Genomic DNA, 17,592 nt, shown 5'->3' with positions numbered 1-17,592 from the left:
GGTACCATATGCCCAAACGGTTTTGTGATTGTCTCAAGTGATCTAACAAAAGATACCGCTGCTTCGTACAAACATGATTTTTCATCATCCAAGCCCACTGTTAGCGTGAAGGACACAGCAAGATTTGTGCACCTCTTCAGCTGTGGGCAGAGCGCTCTGTCTTGAGCTGGGAGCAGGAGGGCTCCAGCTGCCCAGTTTGTTAGTTGAACTCTACCCATTTTTTGTCTGATAAATACTATTCTGAAATATGGGTTAAATTGCTATTGAAAATTTACAATTCCAATATCAGGGTAAAGAAAAGCTTTGCAGACTGCCTCTTTCTATGCACTTGAATTTTTTTTTTTTTTTTTTTTTTTGAGGGTAAATCAAACAAAAAAGCATCTACATGACTCCCTCTCACAAAGAGACATTTGGTACTGTGACTGCAGTTTTCTGACCATAAATGTCTTTGTGACGGTCTGAGGAAACCATGTAGCATGTCCTTCCTCACTAGAGGAAGAAGGGAAATGTCTGTATTACAATATAAATCTTTATTTTCTTGAAAAAAATTCAACTGAATGAAGAGAAAATGCATCAGAGAAATGACAGATCTGCATAAACTGAGTAAATAGCTGTCTGTCTTAAACCCTTGACATTTGTTCCACCTGACTGTGTGTAATCTGGATGACATGTAGGTCCTTGTGGGCTTAGGTAGTAGTGTTTCCCATGGCACTAAAGTATGACATGAAGAAATACTGATGCAATTCGTAAAATGGAAAGAAACACTGACTATTGTCTTACCTTTTTCAGAAGCCGGGGCAAGGTCAATAAAACTTCGACATTTTTCACCTTTAAAAGAAAAGGATTATTTTAGGAGACAGAAGTTGCTTGGTTTCGCTCTACCTCCTCTTTCTGACTGGTGTTTCTGCCATCGTTCCCACCCAAGACTCTACAGGACCCCTAGGTTGTCTCACACAGAGAGCAGACATTTACCTGTGCCTCCAGCCTGGACCAAAACTGCTATGCTTACAAGGCTGGACTCTCCCTTAGGATTACAGTCCCTTGATCAGGAGTATGAAATACAGTTAGTGAAGAAAAATGTTCTCTGTGATGCTTGGGTCCCTGTTGGGTCAGTGCTGCTCTTCCCCAATGCCAGGAATAGTGTTGCCCTCCAGGTGGAGTAGCATTGGGAGAGCACAGGCCTATTTCACCAGCACTTTTGCCCTCCTGCTTCTCATCGTCAGGACAATGCCTGTGCCCCACCAGGGTCTGACTCAACATCTCAATGCCAGGATGCATTGCCATGAGCACAGATGTCTCAACAGATAGATATGACACAAGTGACTACGACAGACAAATCCTGAAGTACAAAGCAAGCTAAGCAATTGCATAGAATTTTTAAAAAATGGTTAAAAAAGCAGGCAAATGCCTTGCCATGATCATCGCACAGCGCCGTGCCACTCCCTCTGCTTTGTGGCTGCTGCATCCATTTATCATTGTAAATTAAATTTTCTCCATTTAGGACTCCACCTCCATTTTTGCAGACATTCTTGAGAGGCCTATTGCTTCTGAGCAAGAAATGTATCTTAAGGATGGATGTATTGACTTTTCTTTTTACTTCTTCAAAGAATCAAAGAGATTATAAAATAATTCCTCTGCCCTAGGTGCATCCATACACCTGGTGTATGTGTTTCCTTCCATATGATATGTTCCAAGGTGACCAATAGCCTGCCTCGAGGAATCAGAGCCCAGCATGGCTGCCAGAGGTAGTGGACAAGAATTCATTTTGCCCTTTAAGACTTCAATTGATGCAAAGACAGCTTCAGGAGGAGGTTTTTTATTAGTTTTGCTCAATTTTAATTGCATAGTGAAAAGACTGATTTAAGAAATGTGAGCCATTAAAAAAGAATAAACAGTGAAATGCTGTAGTGATGTTGAAGTCAGTGTGTGATTTTTTTCTGAGTTGTAATTAATTATGTGTACAAGTCAATATAAAATGTTAATTTATCTGGTGTCTTTGTTGGCGGGATTGGGATAAACGTAACCATTCAAATGCTAGCTGTGCTGAAATAACAATCTATTATTATAATCCTATTATTACCACTTTTTTTTTTTTTGCAGTTTTAAACCTATGCTAACCATGCTAAAAAGTGTTGTGTACATAGTCTGTTTGTCTCTGTATATGCTGTGATAAAACACAAAGTTCACTTGACATTGAAATGTATGTTTCAATATCTCCATGGCGTAGGGAAGGACTTCTACTCTATGAATACAGGCACTGTCAAGAGGACAGTCAAGAAAAGGAAGTGACACTTGACTTATCAAGCACCATCTCCATTTCAAAAGAGGTAGGTAGGGCAGTCCATATCTGAGCAGAAGGAATGTCAGATGAGTAAGATATTAAGTTTTGGGATAGACAGACTGAAAGATGCCTGGTGCTTCACAGAAATCACAGCATCCTAGAAGTCTTCTGCAGGTCTCTTGTCCAGCCTCCTGTTCAGATCAGGACTATTGCTAACACCTGATCAGGTCAGCTGTGACTTTGCCCAGCCAAATCATGATGGATGATGATACCCATTCTTCAGTGACTCCAAGGATGGAGTTTCTCCCATGCTCTGTCATCTTCGTAGTCGTCCTTACTCTATTTGTAGGTACATGAACAAGCCCAGCTCCCTCAGCTTCTTTTCATATGTGGTGTACTTTAGGCCCCTGACCAAGCAATCCAGATAAATAGGTGGACTATAGAACATACTGTGCTGTAAGTAGGAATCACACTCATCCAGAGCCTCTGAGCATGGAGCATGAGAGGGCATGAGGTGTGTCAGGAGTGCATTGACATAAAATAAAGGGAATATAGAGAGTGTGACCTTTAGAGGTGGACTTGATATAAGCAGATTAAGCAGGAGTTTTCATTCTAGCAATATGGATATGTGGTTTGGTTTTGGTTTTGTGGGGTTTTTTTAGACGTAAGCTATTACTTTTATCACAGTTTTATTTTCACTTCAAGCAAACTGGCTACCACTGAGTCATCTCTCACCTGTGGTTGCAGTTAATCTGAAGCCACATTGCTGGAAACCTTTAACAAATACCTCACCCTCTAGCATGTTATCCCAAGACAGCCAAAGGGGAATGGCATTGGCTACTACAGAATCTGCACAGGCTGTTCGGAGAGCTGGAGATAACACTGTGCCTTTCAGATACATGGAAAGGTACAAAGCCTTCCTGACATGTGTGGGTACTGAGGAAGCTGATGGTACCGTAGCGTTTGGCTGCAGGTGCCTTGTCTGCAGGACAGATGTAGAGAGTGTGATCACAGGCTATTTGAGGGAATGTGCATCCTCGTCCTCCCTCAAATAAACTTGCCCAGAACACCATCTCTCCCAGGAGAGCTGGCTGTGGCTGAGGTCTCCAGTTTAAATAATATGGACAGAAAATGCTGGAGTGTCCAGAAAAAATCCTTTTGGAGCCATAGCATGAAGAATGACTGTAGATTGGAGATAGACACTGGAAGGAGGTCACTTCACTTTCAATGGCTGGTATCTGGATTTTGCCTGGCTTACTGCTAAAGGTTGTGGTAGGAATTGCACAAGCAGTTCCTGATGAAAAACTCTTCCCTTTGTTGTTCCTTTTGCTGGGGCACTGGAAACTCCTCCATTTTCAATGGTAACCACTGGTGGTATTTATAGACCACATTCATACTTCAACATGCAGACATGCACCTCACTGAGAACTGAAGATGTCAGCAGTGCTTTCACTGTTCCTCTTAGGATTTATTCTAAGTTATTTTTGGGTCTCTTGTATAACTGATCTCTTAAGCCCTCTTAAGTTTAATTTTAGACTTGGCAGAGTTTATCCTGCTGTGCCGCCCTTTTCCAGATGCATCTTCTCTTCATAACCAGGCTCATGGAGTCTTTAGAGAATACAGAAAAGGCTGTTTAGAAATGCAACAAGAACAGTGTCTAGGATTCATCCCCCTGATACTCCTGCCTTCACCCAGTTGTGGCAGCGATTCTGGCAGAGAAAGCCAAGGAGTGATCTCTCCTGTACATAGCTCATACAGAAAGAAGAGGTGTGACCTGGCTTGAATGCTCTCCACTTCCACGCAGGAGCAATGGCCAAGTACAGTGTATGTGAAGCTCTCTGGAGCTCAGCAGTGTCAGGGAGCTGCTGGAGGCTGAGGAGAAAGGACTGACTGACCACGTAAACATCAGTAAGAGCTTGGTACCGCTTATTCTCTGGCTTCCCAAGGGTTAGGTAGAAACATGCAAGCTCTTGCAAATGCATTCCCTTATAACCAGACTGTCTCTGCATGGGCTCAGTTGTGTCTCTGCTGAGTATCCCGAGAAGGGGGCACGAGTCATAGGGGTCTGTGGATCTGAGTACCAGCAACTGGAAAACCCAAAATTTGTGTGTGTTTTTCTCTAATTAATCCTAATTAATTAATCTAATCCTGCATATGTGCATGTCTTTGTGTATTTGTAATTCACTAGGGGATTTCAAAAGGAACCAGCCAGAGAGCAGGAGGACACATATCTGGAAAGACCCAAGGTCTGAGCTGGTGGCTAGGTAAGAGCCAGGAGGTCTTGGTATGGATAATAGACTTAGAGCCCATGATAATATCTGAGGGACCATTAGTGTGATGTGCTTGCTCGTTTACAGAGTGAAAGGGTGTGCATGTTTCACTAGTGATGTGCAAACCTGCTCAGTCAGAGAGGAGGAAGAGGAGCGAGCTAGCTGACGGGAGTGATGTTGCTGTTTCTGTGTGTGCTGGTAAAGGTACAGCTCTCTCTACATTGGTCTGTGTGGCCAGCCACATTAGTGTCATAAAGAGAAGTAGCTTTTCCAAATCTCTCAAATTCAATTCTGCCAGAAAATTAAGACACAGGTCCCATAGAGCCATCAGGTCTGCACGGTATGCTGGCTCCAGGGCTGTGAGCTACTTTCCCCGTTATGCTCTGCACACCTTGTTGTGGGCACAGCATGACTGCACTGTGACAGATCAGATGTTCCTAGCTGCAGCTTCCGAAGTGGATGCAGGCATTCCACATTCATCTAGGGGTCTATTGGAAGACCCTAGGGAGCAATTAGGGAGCTATATACAGCAGCTGGAAAGGCAGGTCTAAGTGCACATAGGTTGGCTGGGTCTAAACTATAGTACACGTAGGTTACTTCCGAGCTCAACGTGCACACTGGAATCACTCTGACTTTAAGCCTTTGGGAGACCCACATGCATGCTAGTGTTTCTTCCGCCCGTTGATAAAATGTATGGTTTGTTTGCTCCTGTCTTCAGGACCACACACTGCACAACAGTGGTTGAATTTGTCCAGACTATACCTCATTAAACTGGTGGTTTAGACTGGAAATTGGGAAGAGAGCAGAAAACACACCCAAAAAAGCAGAGGCTTTAAGGCAAAGTTCTAAGTTTATAACATGGCTGTTGTAATAGCAAGGACCAGAAGCTGATGTCTGGGATCATACTCAGGCCTCACATTCCCGAGTTCTCTCTGAGCCAGTGGTAAAGGCCTCATTAATAATGAGGGCACCAAAATAAAAACAACTCTGAAAAGTCCTAGTTTGTATTTCTTCCAACTACATGGTTTCAAAATATTCTAGTTAATTTGACTGAAAAGAAATCTGGTAGTTCTGACTCAGAGAAGGATCTCTGTTATAACTCTGCTTGTCTTCTTGCAAAAAAAAAAAAGAAAAATCTGTCTGTATTCCCTTACTCTGCATAAAATTTTACGAGTTCAGAAGTACAGTTCTGATGGAAATTTAAATGATTAAATTTCATCTAAACAGCATTCCCTTTTAGTAACACTCTGGCTCCCAGCCTACGAAAGACAAGGTCCCCTTTTTTCCCAATAGGCCCTAACAAATCTTTATCTCTCCAATTATATCTGGAGTCATGTGATTCTGATGAGATCCCACATCATCTACTGAGAGTGAAATCATTGTATTTGTCTAAAAAAAGATATAACCCTCAAGGGATTCCAGTCTAGATGAGGTTGAGGACTGCAACACGACTTAGGTGAAATAAAGCAATACATTAGGGAAAATACAGGTTAATGAGTTCACTCAAACCAAGTTGTATCAGGTTAATTAATGAGTGAAATATTCCACTTTTGATTAAACTGATCCCAGAGTATTTAACTGAATTATTTCTAATGCAAAATCAAGTACTGATCTGCAAAATCAACATTTTCCAGTTGACCATGTTGATTTTGCTGGAATAATATTTTCTTCTGGAAAATAAATGAGTTCATACAGAATTACACGAACATATGTCTTGAACTATGAAAACAATTGCTTTCTCTCACTCTGGCAGCTGGCATTCATAGCTGCTGCCCATCCATACTTCTCTTACTTCCAAGTAACTTGAGAATTTGTTCAGTTTTTCAGCCTCTGCTGAGATAACTCACAGTCTTTTTCCCTTTTGGAGTTGTTTTGAAATCTGAATGTTAGACCACTGTTCTCTTTCCTCAAACTCAAACTCTTAAAGCTTTCTACCTTTTAAAGTGGAAAAGTGGAAAGCTTTCCACTTTTGCATTTCAGGCACGCATTTTTCCTCAATTCACATATTCACAAAGAAATGAAAATAGTTTAATCAGAGGGGTATCATCCACACTCTGGAGTTTCCCCTTGGTTCGTCAGAGCAGTAGATAGCTGTGCAGCGGGCAGAGGGTACAAACAGAGCAAGGAATACCCCAGCGTGTTTGTGCTAACTGGGGCTATGTGCTATGGCAGCTGCATTTTCTGCACTGAAACTCTCCCTGATGTGAAAAATCTTGCACAGTATCTGAAAGCAAACATCTCCACAGGCTGCTCTCAAATCATGTCTAATTGAAACACATCCAAGTCGCAAGACTCATCTGATTATCTTGGTAAGACCTGACGGATGTGTACACACATCTATCATTTGGAGAGCTAGAAAATAGTTCAGAATTCTAAATGATTGGGAGAATCAAGGAAACAATGGTGTTGAGAGAGGCTTGAAATCATCATTGAAATGATTTTGGAGTCAAATTAAATCTGACTTTATAATTTGGAAAACATTAAATCAGACAAAGAATTCCGAGTTGCTTTAAGCTTTTCAAACCATGGAATGGGAAGAGGAGGTTTTTTACCTGTTCAGCCCACAGGTGACCATCTGCCACACTGTGCTTACTCTGTGCTAATATAAATATGCCCAAATAAACTGGTTATCAGGGGTCCAGTATCTGTGGGACTATAAAGTCACCCCAGAAAACTGTGAAAGACTAGCAATGATGCTCTTCATAAAACATGTTGCTGATACATATACCTCATTGTATGAAGTCTGGCATGCCTTCTACAATCTCCTGTGCGACTGCATTAGCAGTTCCATTCAGGCTGGTGATTAACAAAGATCAAAGCAATAAGTAACCAATAAGACCCTAAAGCCCTGGCTGTAGAAGAAATATGGTTCAATAGCTCCCACTCTTTCCAATTATTAGCTGTGGATCAATGTGGATTCTCTTTCAACCATGCCAGTGCTTCTCTCCAGATAATGCCCAACCAGAGTATTTGCATTGGATCCGTGCCCTAGCTCTGGAGATACATAAGCAGGGCAGGAGGAGATGAAAGTCACCGAAAGCAAAGAAGGAAACTCCTTTTCATGGATGGGATTACTCCAGAAAATGAAAACATCAAAAGTTGACTTGTGCCAAAATGGAGGGAAAGACAGATTTGGAACAGAGCATTACTCTGATGGCATGGCATTTCGCTGTGAACACAAGTCCTGAGGTTGCAGCTTGAAACAACATGCGAGGGACTGTAGGTAAGAGGCAAAGGGATTGCTGGAGGGGAGGGACCTTGAATGTCAGAGCCTGTACTACATCAACTTGTATTTCTTCTCCACAGTTAACACCATAGCAGTATTTCTTCCCTGGTTTGCCCATCTATGCGCTCTCTGTTCCTCTTAGCCATTGCAATTTAGTCTGCCTCTTTCAAAGTGAACTCCAGAAACGTCTCCCATCTTCCCTACCCAAAGATGCTCAGTTGCTTTTTGGGTTGAGACATCCTGTTTTTCCAGTCAGGCACACCTGACTTGGAGTATGGAAACTCAGATAACCTTAACATTTCAGCCACAGACTTTTAAAGGAAGGACACTGTAGTACACTGCAAATACATATCCAGTTTTGAAATCAAGTGAAAAAAGTTGTGATTGCGCTGCTTCTTGTGAACCTTATTTCCAAGCTTGTACCTAGTAACTTTGCAACAAATACTCATTTAGTATTTTTTTTTCTGGCACGTAATGCACAGTGAAATCAGGCTGAATGGCAATATGATGTGTTTTTTGATCTCTCCAAATCTAGTAAGTCTAGACATGGTGGAATGGCTTTGCTTCCCAATCAATTTCCTACATCATAAGCATGGTTTGTGTCCTTTTCCCCCACCAAATGTAGCCAAATGCAAGGTGGAACACCTTAAAGTGAATTTTGTTTGCCTGTGACTATTCTACAAGCCAGGTCATTCCACAGTAATAACATCTGCTTCTTCTTAATTACTGTCTTCTGTAATCATTGGTCAGCTAGAACAGCAAAGATTTATATCACCATTTAGTTTACCAACAAGAATACTGAATAATATTACACCAATTCATGATTAATAGAGGATCCTACTAGAAGCAGCCCTATTCCCTGCTAAGTCCCTATTTTGAGATCTGTTAGCAAGCCGGTTCTGTTAAATTCATATAAGGAAAGTTTTAAAATCAGGATTGAGTCTGGTGTAATTTAAAAACCGTGGGGATACCATGATGATTGATATTCCATCCCCTCTTTATTTCTGTAGCCCTGAATGCATCTGTTCATATGTTGCACTGACTAACACTAACATCTCAGTTCTCTGAAATATGGGACCCATGTGTTAGTCTTCCAGCACTCTGATATTTATTCTGTTTACAAGGAACTACCAGAACCCCTCAGATGCCTCCTTTAAGGCTGTTGGGTTAAATGGTTGAGGACAGACACAACCAAAGAGAAAGTAACACAGTTTTTACTCATGAGGTAGGGAGCAGCTTATAAAATAAAGAATGGTTCACTGCCTAGTCCCTTATTTTACTCTGTTATGAGTCTCAGCCTGCAGGGACTTTATATCTGTGTTTTATGTATGATATATGTTCATACAGCTAGTCTGTCTAGGAGGATCATGAGGACCTAAAATCCAAAATTTCCAGTACACTGCAGACACAAAATAACCCCAGCATCCTACAAAGAACTGAATGTCTATAATAAAGCAATCACCACCAGAGAAACCACAGCTATCATGTACCACATGAAGAGAGCAAGAGTCATAGTGAGGAACATGAACAGATCTGAAGACTCTTATCATATAGCTTAAATTCCTATGGCCAGGCCTATCTTATCATGTAAGCAAAAACCAGGGATTTGTTAGGAGGAGTTCACAAGTGCTTTTCTAAAATGGACCCTTCCCCATGTTCTAAAGGAATGCAAAAAAATTTGTAACTGTCCCTGTTATCTAGCCTGAGGGAGATTTCCCTTCTGATCCCAAATTAGATCATCAGTTTAATGTTCAGTGCATGAGCAGACATACCAATTAGATACTGAGAAGCTGTAATAATGCCAGCGGCAGCAAAGCAACCTCCTCACATACTGTCTCCACCTGTAGCAAATTTCTGATGCTTTAGAGAAGGCATAAAAACCCTCCAAAAAACGTGATATGCATCAAGTGAGCAACTGTTTTTTTTCTTGGCTCCCACTGGTGACCAGTGGCAACCCTGAAGCATGGATGACAGGTAATAGAATATAAAGGTGGTGTGAGCAAGGCAGTCAGACCAAGATGGTGCCTTTCAGACCCCCTTAAGATACCAACAAATCAGCTATGCGGGACTGACTCCAAGCTTCCTCATGCCAGAAACATTCCTCTTCCCTCCTACAGTTCTTTCTGTGACTTGAAGAAGTATCCATTTCAGCCCATGGATTTTCTTTGCTTACACTGCCCTCTGTGGAGGTGAAGTCCAGAGATGCACTTTCTGGCAACTCCTCCTTGTATTTTCACTTTTTTCCCTCAATTACAAGTTATTTAAGTCATATTCTTTTCTTGGTACTTATCCATACATAAGGTACCATCATGTCCCCTCTAGAGCTTCAATTTGTTATAATAAAGAGGACCAGTTTTTCTTTTCTTTTCTTTTCTTGAAGGAGATTCTCTTTTCCTTAAATACCCTGGAAATCCCACTCTGCATCTATTTCATCTCTCACTTTTTCTTACCATAATCCATGACAGCATTAACAATATGCACTGGTGTTGCCTGCGCCATGCACAGTGGTGTTTATTCTTCCCTAGAATAACACTTTTTCTTTATATCGCAGCACTTCGGCAACTCACAGTCACCCCACAGTCAAATACTGGCCCACAAATTGTTTCCTATCTTTTGCTCACAATTGATAACTACCTGTGACGTCATAGAATATTTTGCCTTAGTGTTTGGTTCTTTTAATTTTTTTTAAAATTTTAATTATTTTAATACTACTCTTACAACTTTATCAGACCAGCTCACATTTTTAGTTATGCAGAAGAATCTCCTCTGTAATGCCAATATTCCCAGACCTTGTGTCACAGTATATGTAAGGAGTGCATTTAAAGTAGGATTATTCTCTTCAAATTAAGACTGTTGTGTTAGAAATGGCAATTTATTAGACAGATTCCCTTTTGGCCAATGAGGAAAACATGTAATCCCAGGGCTCAGTTCATCCCATATGAAGAGGAATTTAATCTCCCTAAGAAGCACTCACTACTCTCTACTGGCTGTAATGATGATGTTGATCAGTTTAGGCACAGACATCTACATGTGCGGATATCCACAGGTTTGCTGTGGGATTCACCTTGCCTTTTTTTCTTTTTTTTTAATGAATTAGGTGACATGAATGGTATCCCTAGTTCTTTTTCCTAGGTCGCTAATCTCAGCAATAACAGAGTCAGTTCCAAAATCAAATTTGAAGACAACTAGAAATACCTGATCTCCATTGTGATAATTTCTCTTTTTATATTACTTGCCAAAGTCCCCTCGTAAGACTATTCTTTAATTAGTTTACAATCTATTTATCTCCATCATAATAAATAATATAAAGTAAAATTTGCACCACAGAATCAAGCAAAGATCTACCTACTTCACTATCTATGTATCATCATCCAATAATAGATATTTAGGGAAGAACAAAGGGGTGGATGTAGGGTGTTTCTGCTCATGTACTCCCCTTGAGATATCAGTACTGCCTCAGTAGTTTGGGGACTTCCTGGTCAGAGGTTGCTCTCAAATCATCACATTATTAATACAAATGGATGTTTCCTCCCTGGATCCATGCAGTCTCCAGTTTTGGTCTTCACTGGTGGGGAACTTTGTAGGAAGGAGCATTTCTTTTTGTTGTTATGCCTTATTGTTCTTAAATCACAGAAGCAGTCAATGATATTTCTTGTCTGATCTCTGTCATTCCCTGTTGATCCCCACAAATAACATAGTTCTCTGTACAGTGTGCCTTCATTCCAGTCTGAAGAGGCTCAGGCTGTTTAGCATTCCCTGGTGTGGAAGCATGTCCACAGCTATCACTACGTTGTTACCATTCTCTTCGTTCTCTGTATTTGTGCTGTAAAGAATTTTCAGTGGGACATTCCATCAAATGTTTTTTTGTAAATCCGTAAAGACTGGGTCTAATGCATTACCCTTGTCTAAGAAGTGATTCATCTTGTTAAAAGATTTACCTTTAACAAAACCCTACCTTTGATAAAACCCATTTGTTGCCAGGTACTGAGTGCTTTCCCTGAAAACTGTCCTAAGGTTGCTGCGCCAAGTGGTCTGTATAATTTTTTTCCAGTCTTCTTTGAATAGAGCAATGTTCAGATTCTTGCTACTAAACCTGTATTTTCATATGCCAATTATGTCAACGTCCTCAGATGGAGATTATCCAGGCCCCCTGGGTTCAGTTCCTCTATCGCTGGAAATTTTATCTTTAATGTAGAGCTCTACCTCCTCAATTCCTTTTACCACTCTTTCCTTCCTAAACAATTTATAACTAGCAATTTTTACATTCCAGTCATGTGAATAAACCCACCAGGTTTTAGTCATGCCAATTATACTGTATTTCTCATAATCCAGCAAGAATTCCCAATTCCTCTTGCCTCTAATTATATACTCAGAAGGTGCTTCTCCCTGGTCCTTCTCTCAGGACAGCAGCCTACAGTGAATCACAAATGCTTATTACCACACGGTGGTGGGGGAGAAGGGTGATGCAGTACCGCTCTGGATCTGTGTAAGCATATGGCAAGTTCATGTCTTTATATGTTACAGATTTATTCGTTTCTGCAGGATACACCTTTCTCATTCTCTGGCTCCTTATCAAATGTGCATTTAATGTCCCTATTTATGGCCCGTTTTGATGCATCTTTACATACCATGTAAGTTCCACTCTACCATTTACTCCTTAAAGAGTGCTAAGGAATATGTGGTACAGAGTATACAAACAGCTACAGACCCCTTGCCATCAAAATATAATTCTAAGCCTATGCAGACCCATTCCTGATCTCCCTGACTTCTACAGAGCGTGGTAAGCAACATGGAAAGGCTCGTTGTTTATTTAATGTGACAGTACTCTTAAAAGGCACCTAGGCAGCTGCTTTTCCCTCTGAATGTGGATGTTATTACTGAGATTGTTCAATAGCAACTAAAACAAGATCTGAGTTCATGGGTTTTTCTATTAAAATCAAAGCAAACACACTAATGGGCAAAATGGGCTAACTCATTATTGCTTCCCAGCTCTCAAACTCCTCTACCTGTTAGGATAAGGTATGCCACCTTACCTACTTCACATGTTAATTTTTTCATGGCATGTATGTTCTTGAGTCACGGAACCTACCGGCTAGTTCACCACTGCTGCTATTAGCACATCACTTGTCTGGTATCTTGTGAGGTGTCCAGTACTGACACAAGCACAGACCTCAACTGCAGGTGTGAAATAAGATATGTACTCAAAGTCCTACTCATAAAGCAATGAAAAGATAGAGAGCTCGGCTGTGAGACGCCTGGCCACAGCCAAGGAACTCACAGCCCAGGAGGAGGCACCAACTGCCCAGTGCAGCGTGTGAGTGCAGAACAGGACTTGTGACCAGCATGACCTGCAGAGCCCACAGGGTATGCTTCAGCTTCCGGAGGTTAGGTGCATTGCTGCTATAGAAGGTACCTCCACCCATGTGGGATCCAAAGCATTGAACCCCTGCTGGAAGCGACAGCCTTCATCTTCTTTTTAGTAGACTGGGATTCAGCATACTTTTGATTCAGAAATTTTACTAAGTAATTACTGGGCTGACCCACCAATGAAATATATACATGCTCATGTCCTTCTCTTCCCAGAGGGGATTCACAACTATATTTCTCAGGTGCTAAATACTTTTCGTATTCTTTAGCTGTCCTAGACGTGCTGGATAAAAATAAACTCTAGATTCACAAATTATTTCAGAAATAATCACAGCATTCAATCTCCGTTAGAGATGTCAGTGAGAACTAGAAACCTGCAACAAGATGAAGGCCTGCTTCATTAGTCTCTGCACAGAGAGTGCGTGGCATGCTTTTTGCAGCTCTACCTCTGGAATCTAAATGGACATTTCAGATAAGCAGTGAGAAGACACGCCAAAATTGTTTTTGATTGCAGCCTAAGTGTAATTTTAAGGTATGACTGAGTCCTAGGCCCTCCAGCCGACTGGAAGACCTGCAATCCTGTCCATCCTTGCAGCATCAATCTTCTGGGAACTCGTCCTGTTGGGTCTGCTCTACAAAATCTGCTGTGTTTCAGCTGCACCAGTGCAGAGAGCAGGAAGTTTTGACAGTGCCATGACTGTAGGGAGAGATAAATTAAAAGCCTGGTGGCTAGATGAAGAATGTAGCTCACAGCTGTGAATGTTAGGACTCTCTGGAGAGTTTTGACAGCATCACAACCACAGAGACTGGCATTCATGTGTTCCTGGTCTGCTTCATGTTGCTTAGCTTCAGACATCGGCAGCCAGGAACCAGGGGGAGGTCAGGAGCTGTAGGAATGGTGCTGACCACAGGCTGTGGCCATATGTTCTGCTGACAGAAGTGTGAGGCTATGGAGTGACTACTGAAAGGACTTTGCCTGGAGGAAGGCTGTCGTCGTAGTCATTTTCAATATGCTATCGGTAAAGCTTTAAGAACGGTATTATTGAAAGTATGGAGTGCATTCAAGCTAGGGATTTTGACTAATTTAATACACTACTGTCTCTGTGCTTAGTGGTGTTTTCTGGATGTTCTCCTGGCCTCCTAGGGTGATTGTTAACAACACGGTGACCGTATGACTTGCAATACCTACAGAGCTGTAGTCAGTAAGTGTGCTGTGGACAGTGTGATGAGCCTATGGGATGGATTACTCACAGATATATTGTGTTGTGGGTGTGTGTATAAGCACGGTCACAGCACTGTTGGACTGGGGCTGGCTGGTGCCTCACTGCCCTGGAGCTCAGACAAAATGATCACCAGTCAGGCTGCAACAGGCCATGACAATATACTGACAGTCTGGTGTTACAAACCCATTAAGTCTGAATGCAGACCTTTCATGGTTGTTTTATGTTGATACTCTCAGGGACAAATTTAGATCCATGTCCAGTACACAGTTCCTCTCCTTACCAGAAAACCAGAGTAAATCCTGCACAAGGCAGCTGTCTGTCTAAGCCAGTATATCCCCGTACCTGGCTGGATTCTTTCTAAAGGCTGGCCTCTCCTGGTCTGCTAACTGAGGAGTACTTTTCACCAAGGTAGTGTTTCAAATAAGAGAAACACACATCTGGCTGCTGCGGTGGTGTGGGGAGGGAGAAACAACCCTCTCTCTCCTGTTTTCACCATAACTTTCTAAAACTGGCTTCCAGCTATCTCCTGAAATCGCCCACTACAACACAGCTTTGTTTACCCAGTACAGAATAGATCACTGTATCTCTCTTCTCCCACAGATAACTCAGTTTTCTGAGTGGGCTAGAGTCACAGAGTTACAAGTTATCTCACACATAAATCTTGGCTTGGAAAGCTTTCAATATCTGCCAGAAATTTGAGCATGCTTGATCATCCCGATCCCAGCTAAGGCGCTCAAAAAGTTGTAGAGTCTTAAGCTGCTCACTGAGGCTGCTGTGGCCTAACTTTATTTCCAGATCACTAAGACAAATAGTCTTTTTCCTATACTTTTTTTCTAACATCAGGAAGGTTACTCTGCTGCACTCATTTCAGCATGGAGCTGTTTATTGACAGTCCCAAGGTTGGAGTTCTTGAGTTTTTTAAGTTTTAAGTTTTTAAGTTCTTAAGTTTTTTAATTTAAAAACATTAAATTGAGTTTTAATGACCAACGAATTCTTGAAGCACTATCCTCAAAACCACCAGTGAGTATACACAGCACCTTGGGATGAAATGGACTGTGAGCCACTCCCCAAGTTTGTCCCACTTTATAGCATGTCCTTACAGAGCAGTTTTACCAGGATCTCATAAACTTCCCTTTTTCAGGGAGGTTGTGTCCTCAGTCTACACTCCCAACAGTGGTGAAGGACCATCTCTGCAGTCTACTCCTTGAGCAACGGCAGGATAGAATGGAAAGAGCCCAGCAAGGACGAACCAGTATCCACAAGCCATCATCACCTCATACTGTCACATTTGTAAACTTTATTTTCCAGTCACATAATCTAGGAAAAAGCTCTTTCAAAAGCAGAGTTTGGATGTTAGCTCTACCAGACAGCTCTGGGAGTAGGGACTGTCAGTTTGCATCTGTTGAGACTTAAATCAGTCCCATGGCTGCTACCTTCCATCCACCCTCCAGTGTTTTATTTCTTGCTGAGTGCCAGGGTACCGCAGAAGAAATGAACGCACTGATAAGCTGGAGAGATGTCTTCTCGAGTGTTTCTCGGCAAGTAAATGGCTGAGCAGGGAACAGAAGTGAGCTTTCTTGTGCCCAGTTGTGCCCTTTAATTGCCATTTCTCTACTTCAGTAAACATACAATCCAGCCATCAGGAAGGCTTTGTGAGTGCTTATTTGCTTAAAGGGATGCCAGAAAAGAGGAAGTCTAGGCTACAGTCTAATAAAACCTGTGACCTTTGTGCTTTCCCTGTCAATCAGACCACTGTCCTAGGGGTTATTTCGGGGGCAATTATGGTTAGATGTCAGAACCTCCTTAGCAACTACCAACCGCTGTCTTCTGTGTGCTCCATGGAGCAGCGCCCAGAAGGGAAGCACTGACCAGTCCCTGGCTGCCGTGCCCGTGAGGGTAGCACATACTGCTTATCAGAGGTTCAGCTGGCTTTAGAGCACAGACCCTGCATCAGCCAGCAGGTAAACAAGCAAATAACCTTGCTCTCGCTGGAAACAGGTTGTTTTTCAACAAAGAACAGTTAAAATCCTGCTTCTCTCTGCAGGGCGAAGCTGCTTTAAGATACAGCACAGAATAGCTTGCCTCTGTGTTTATCACACTGAGCTGAGCACAAAGCAACACAAGCTGGAAGGAAGTTGTTTTATACTTACCAGCAGCATTGATATTTTCCTCACAGGAGTACCAGATCCCAGTGTGGAAATACCTGAAAAGGAAGCGGTCATCTCCTGTCTCCCAGCTGTAATGAACCACATTCTGATTTGTCTCATTTGCAGTCTCATTCCCACTGTAGTTGAGGCAGTTTGTCTTCTTCTCTTTCCCACAGCTCGGCTTGGGGACCCTCTGTGTGCCCTCACACCAGTGGGTCGTGATAAAAGCTGTTGTAGAGAACAGGAGAGCCATCAGATTCAGGCTCACTGCTAGCAGGGCTCTGCATCTTCGATTTGTCTTCATGGTAAATCCTCCCTCCCTCCCCCTCCTGCTGAGAGAAGAAGTCAAAGGGTTTTGTTTTATTTGGGGGGCGGGGGGGTGTCAAAGCCTCTCACGATTCAGAATCCAGTTTTCCAGGCATCAAAACTCTCAGCTTCTTCCAATCTGTTGTTGTAGCAGTGAAGGAAACGCTGCAGCCAGACTCCCATTCTTCTCTTCACTTGAAATCCTGCCTTTGTACGTTAAAGGAGCAGCTGCAGGCGCGGGAGTGCAGCCGTCCTCTTGTAGTCGGTGTGCTTCAGCGCGCTGACAGGATCAGAGAGGGTCTGTCTCACAGAGAGCACCAAGAGCAAGTGAACATCTGCTCGGGTGCCACACATGATCCCAAGGGGCTCCGCAGCCTCTTCCGCTGGGAGATTCCTGCAGGCTGCGGGACTCGCTGTCCTCTGCTCCCGTAGGATGAGGCAGGAGAAACTCAGCAGGAGGCAGGCAGCAGGGACAGCTGCTGCCTGCTCCCACCGTCCTCGGCAGACCTCGGGGACCACTGCAGCACGCTGACGGCTGAGTTGGACTGGGGGGAGGCGTCACATCTTAGTCCCAAAAAGAACCGTTGTTTGGAGCTGCGAAATACATTTTTTATATAGGTGAGATTTGTCCAGGAGGAGGAGGGATGAAGTGGTACTTATAGCTTTTCTGCTCTGAGCTAGTGAGTAGTAAATTAAAGGTTTGATTCTTCTGTCAGCATACCGGTGTAATTCTCTATCTTCAGGGGCTTGCTCTGGCAGTCAGCAAAGCCCC

General features: G+C 42.6%; 1 protein-coding gene across 1 annotated transcript in view; it reads right to left on the bottom strand.

Annotated features, from left to right (window-relative positions):
* GSG1L (GSG1 like) overlaps window positions 1-16,856 on the bottom strand; it is a gene marked incomplete at its 3' end in the record, with an annotated part of 55,988 nt that extends 39,132 nt beyond the window's left edge. Inside the window, exons 1-2 of the mRNA XM_082006785.1 lie at window positions 16,518-16,856; window positions 781-828 (exon numbers count right to left, since the gene is read on the bottom strand). Of these exons, the coding sequence (XP_081862911.1) occupies window positions 781-828; window positions 16,518-16,818 (349 nt within the window). The 5' untranslated portion in view covers window positions 16,819-16,856. The remainder of the gene's footprint in view (window positions 1-780; window positions 829-16,517) is intronic.
* Window positions 16,857-17,592: the final 736 nt, after the last annotated feature.

The sequence above is a fragment of the Phaethon aethereus genome (assembly GCF_964289735.1).
Source record: "Phaethon aethereus genome assembly, chromosome: 15".
Taxonomy (NCBI): domain Eukaryota; kingdom Metazoa; phylum Chordata; class Aves; order Phaethontiformes; family Phaethontidae; genus Phaethon; species Phaethon aethereus.
Note: the sequence above shows the minus strand (reverse complement) of the source record. Positions and strands in the feature narration are given on the sequence as shown.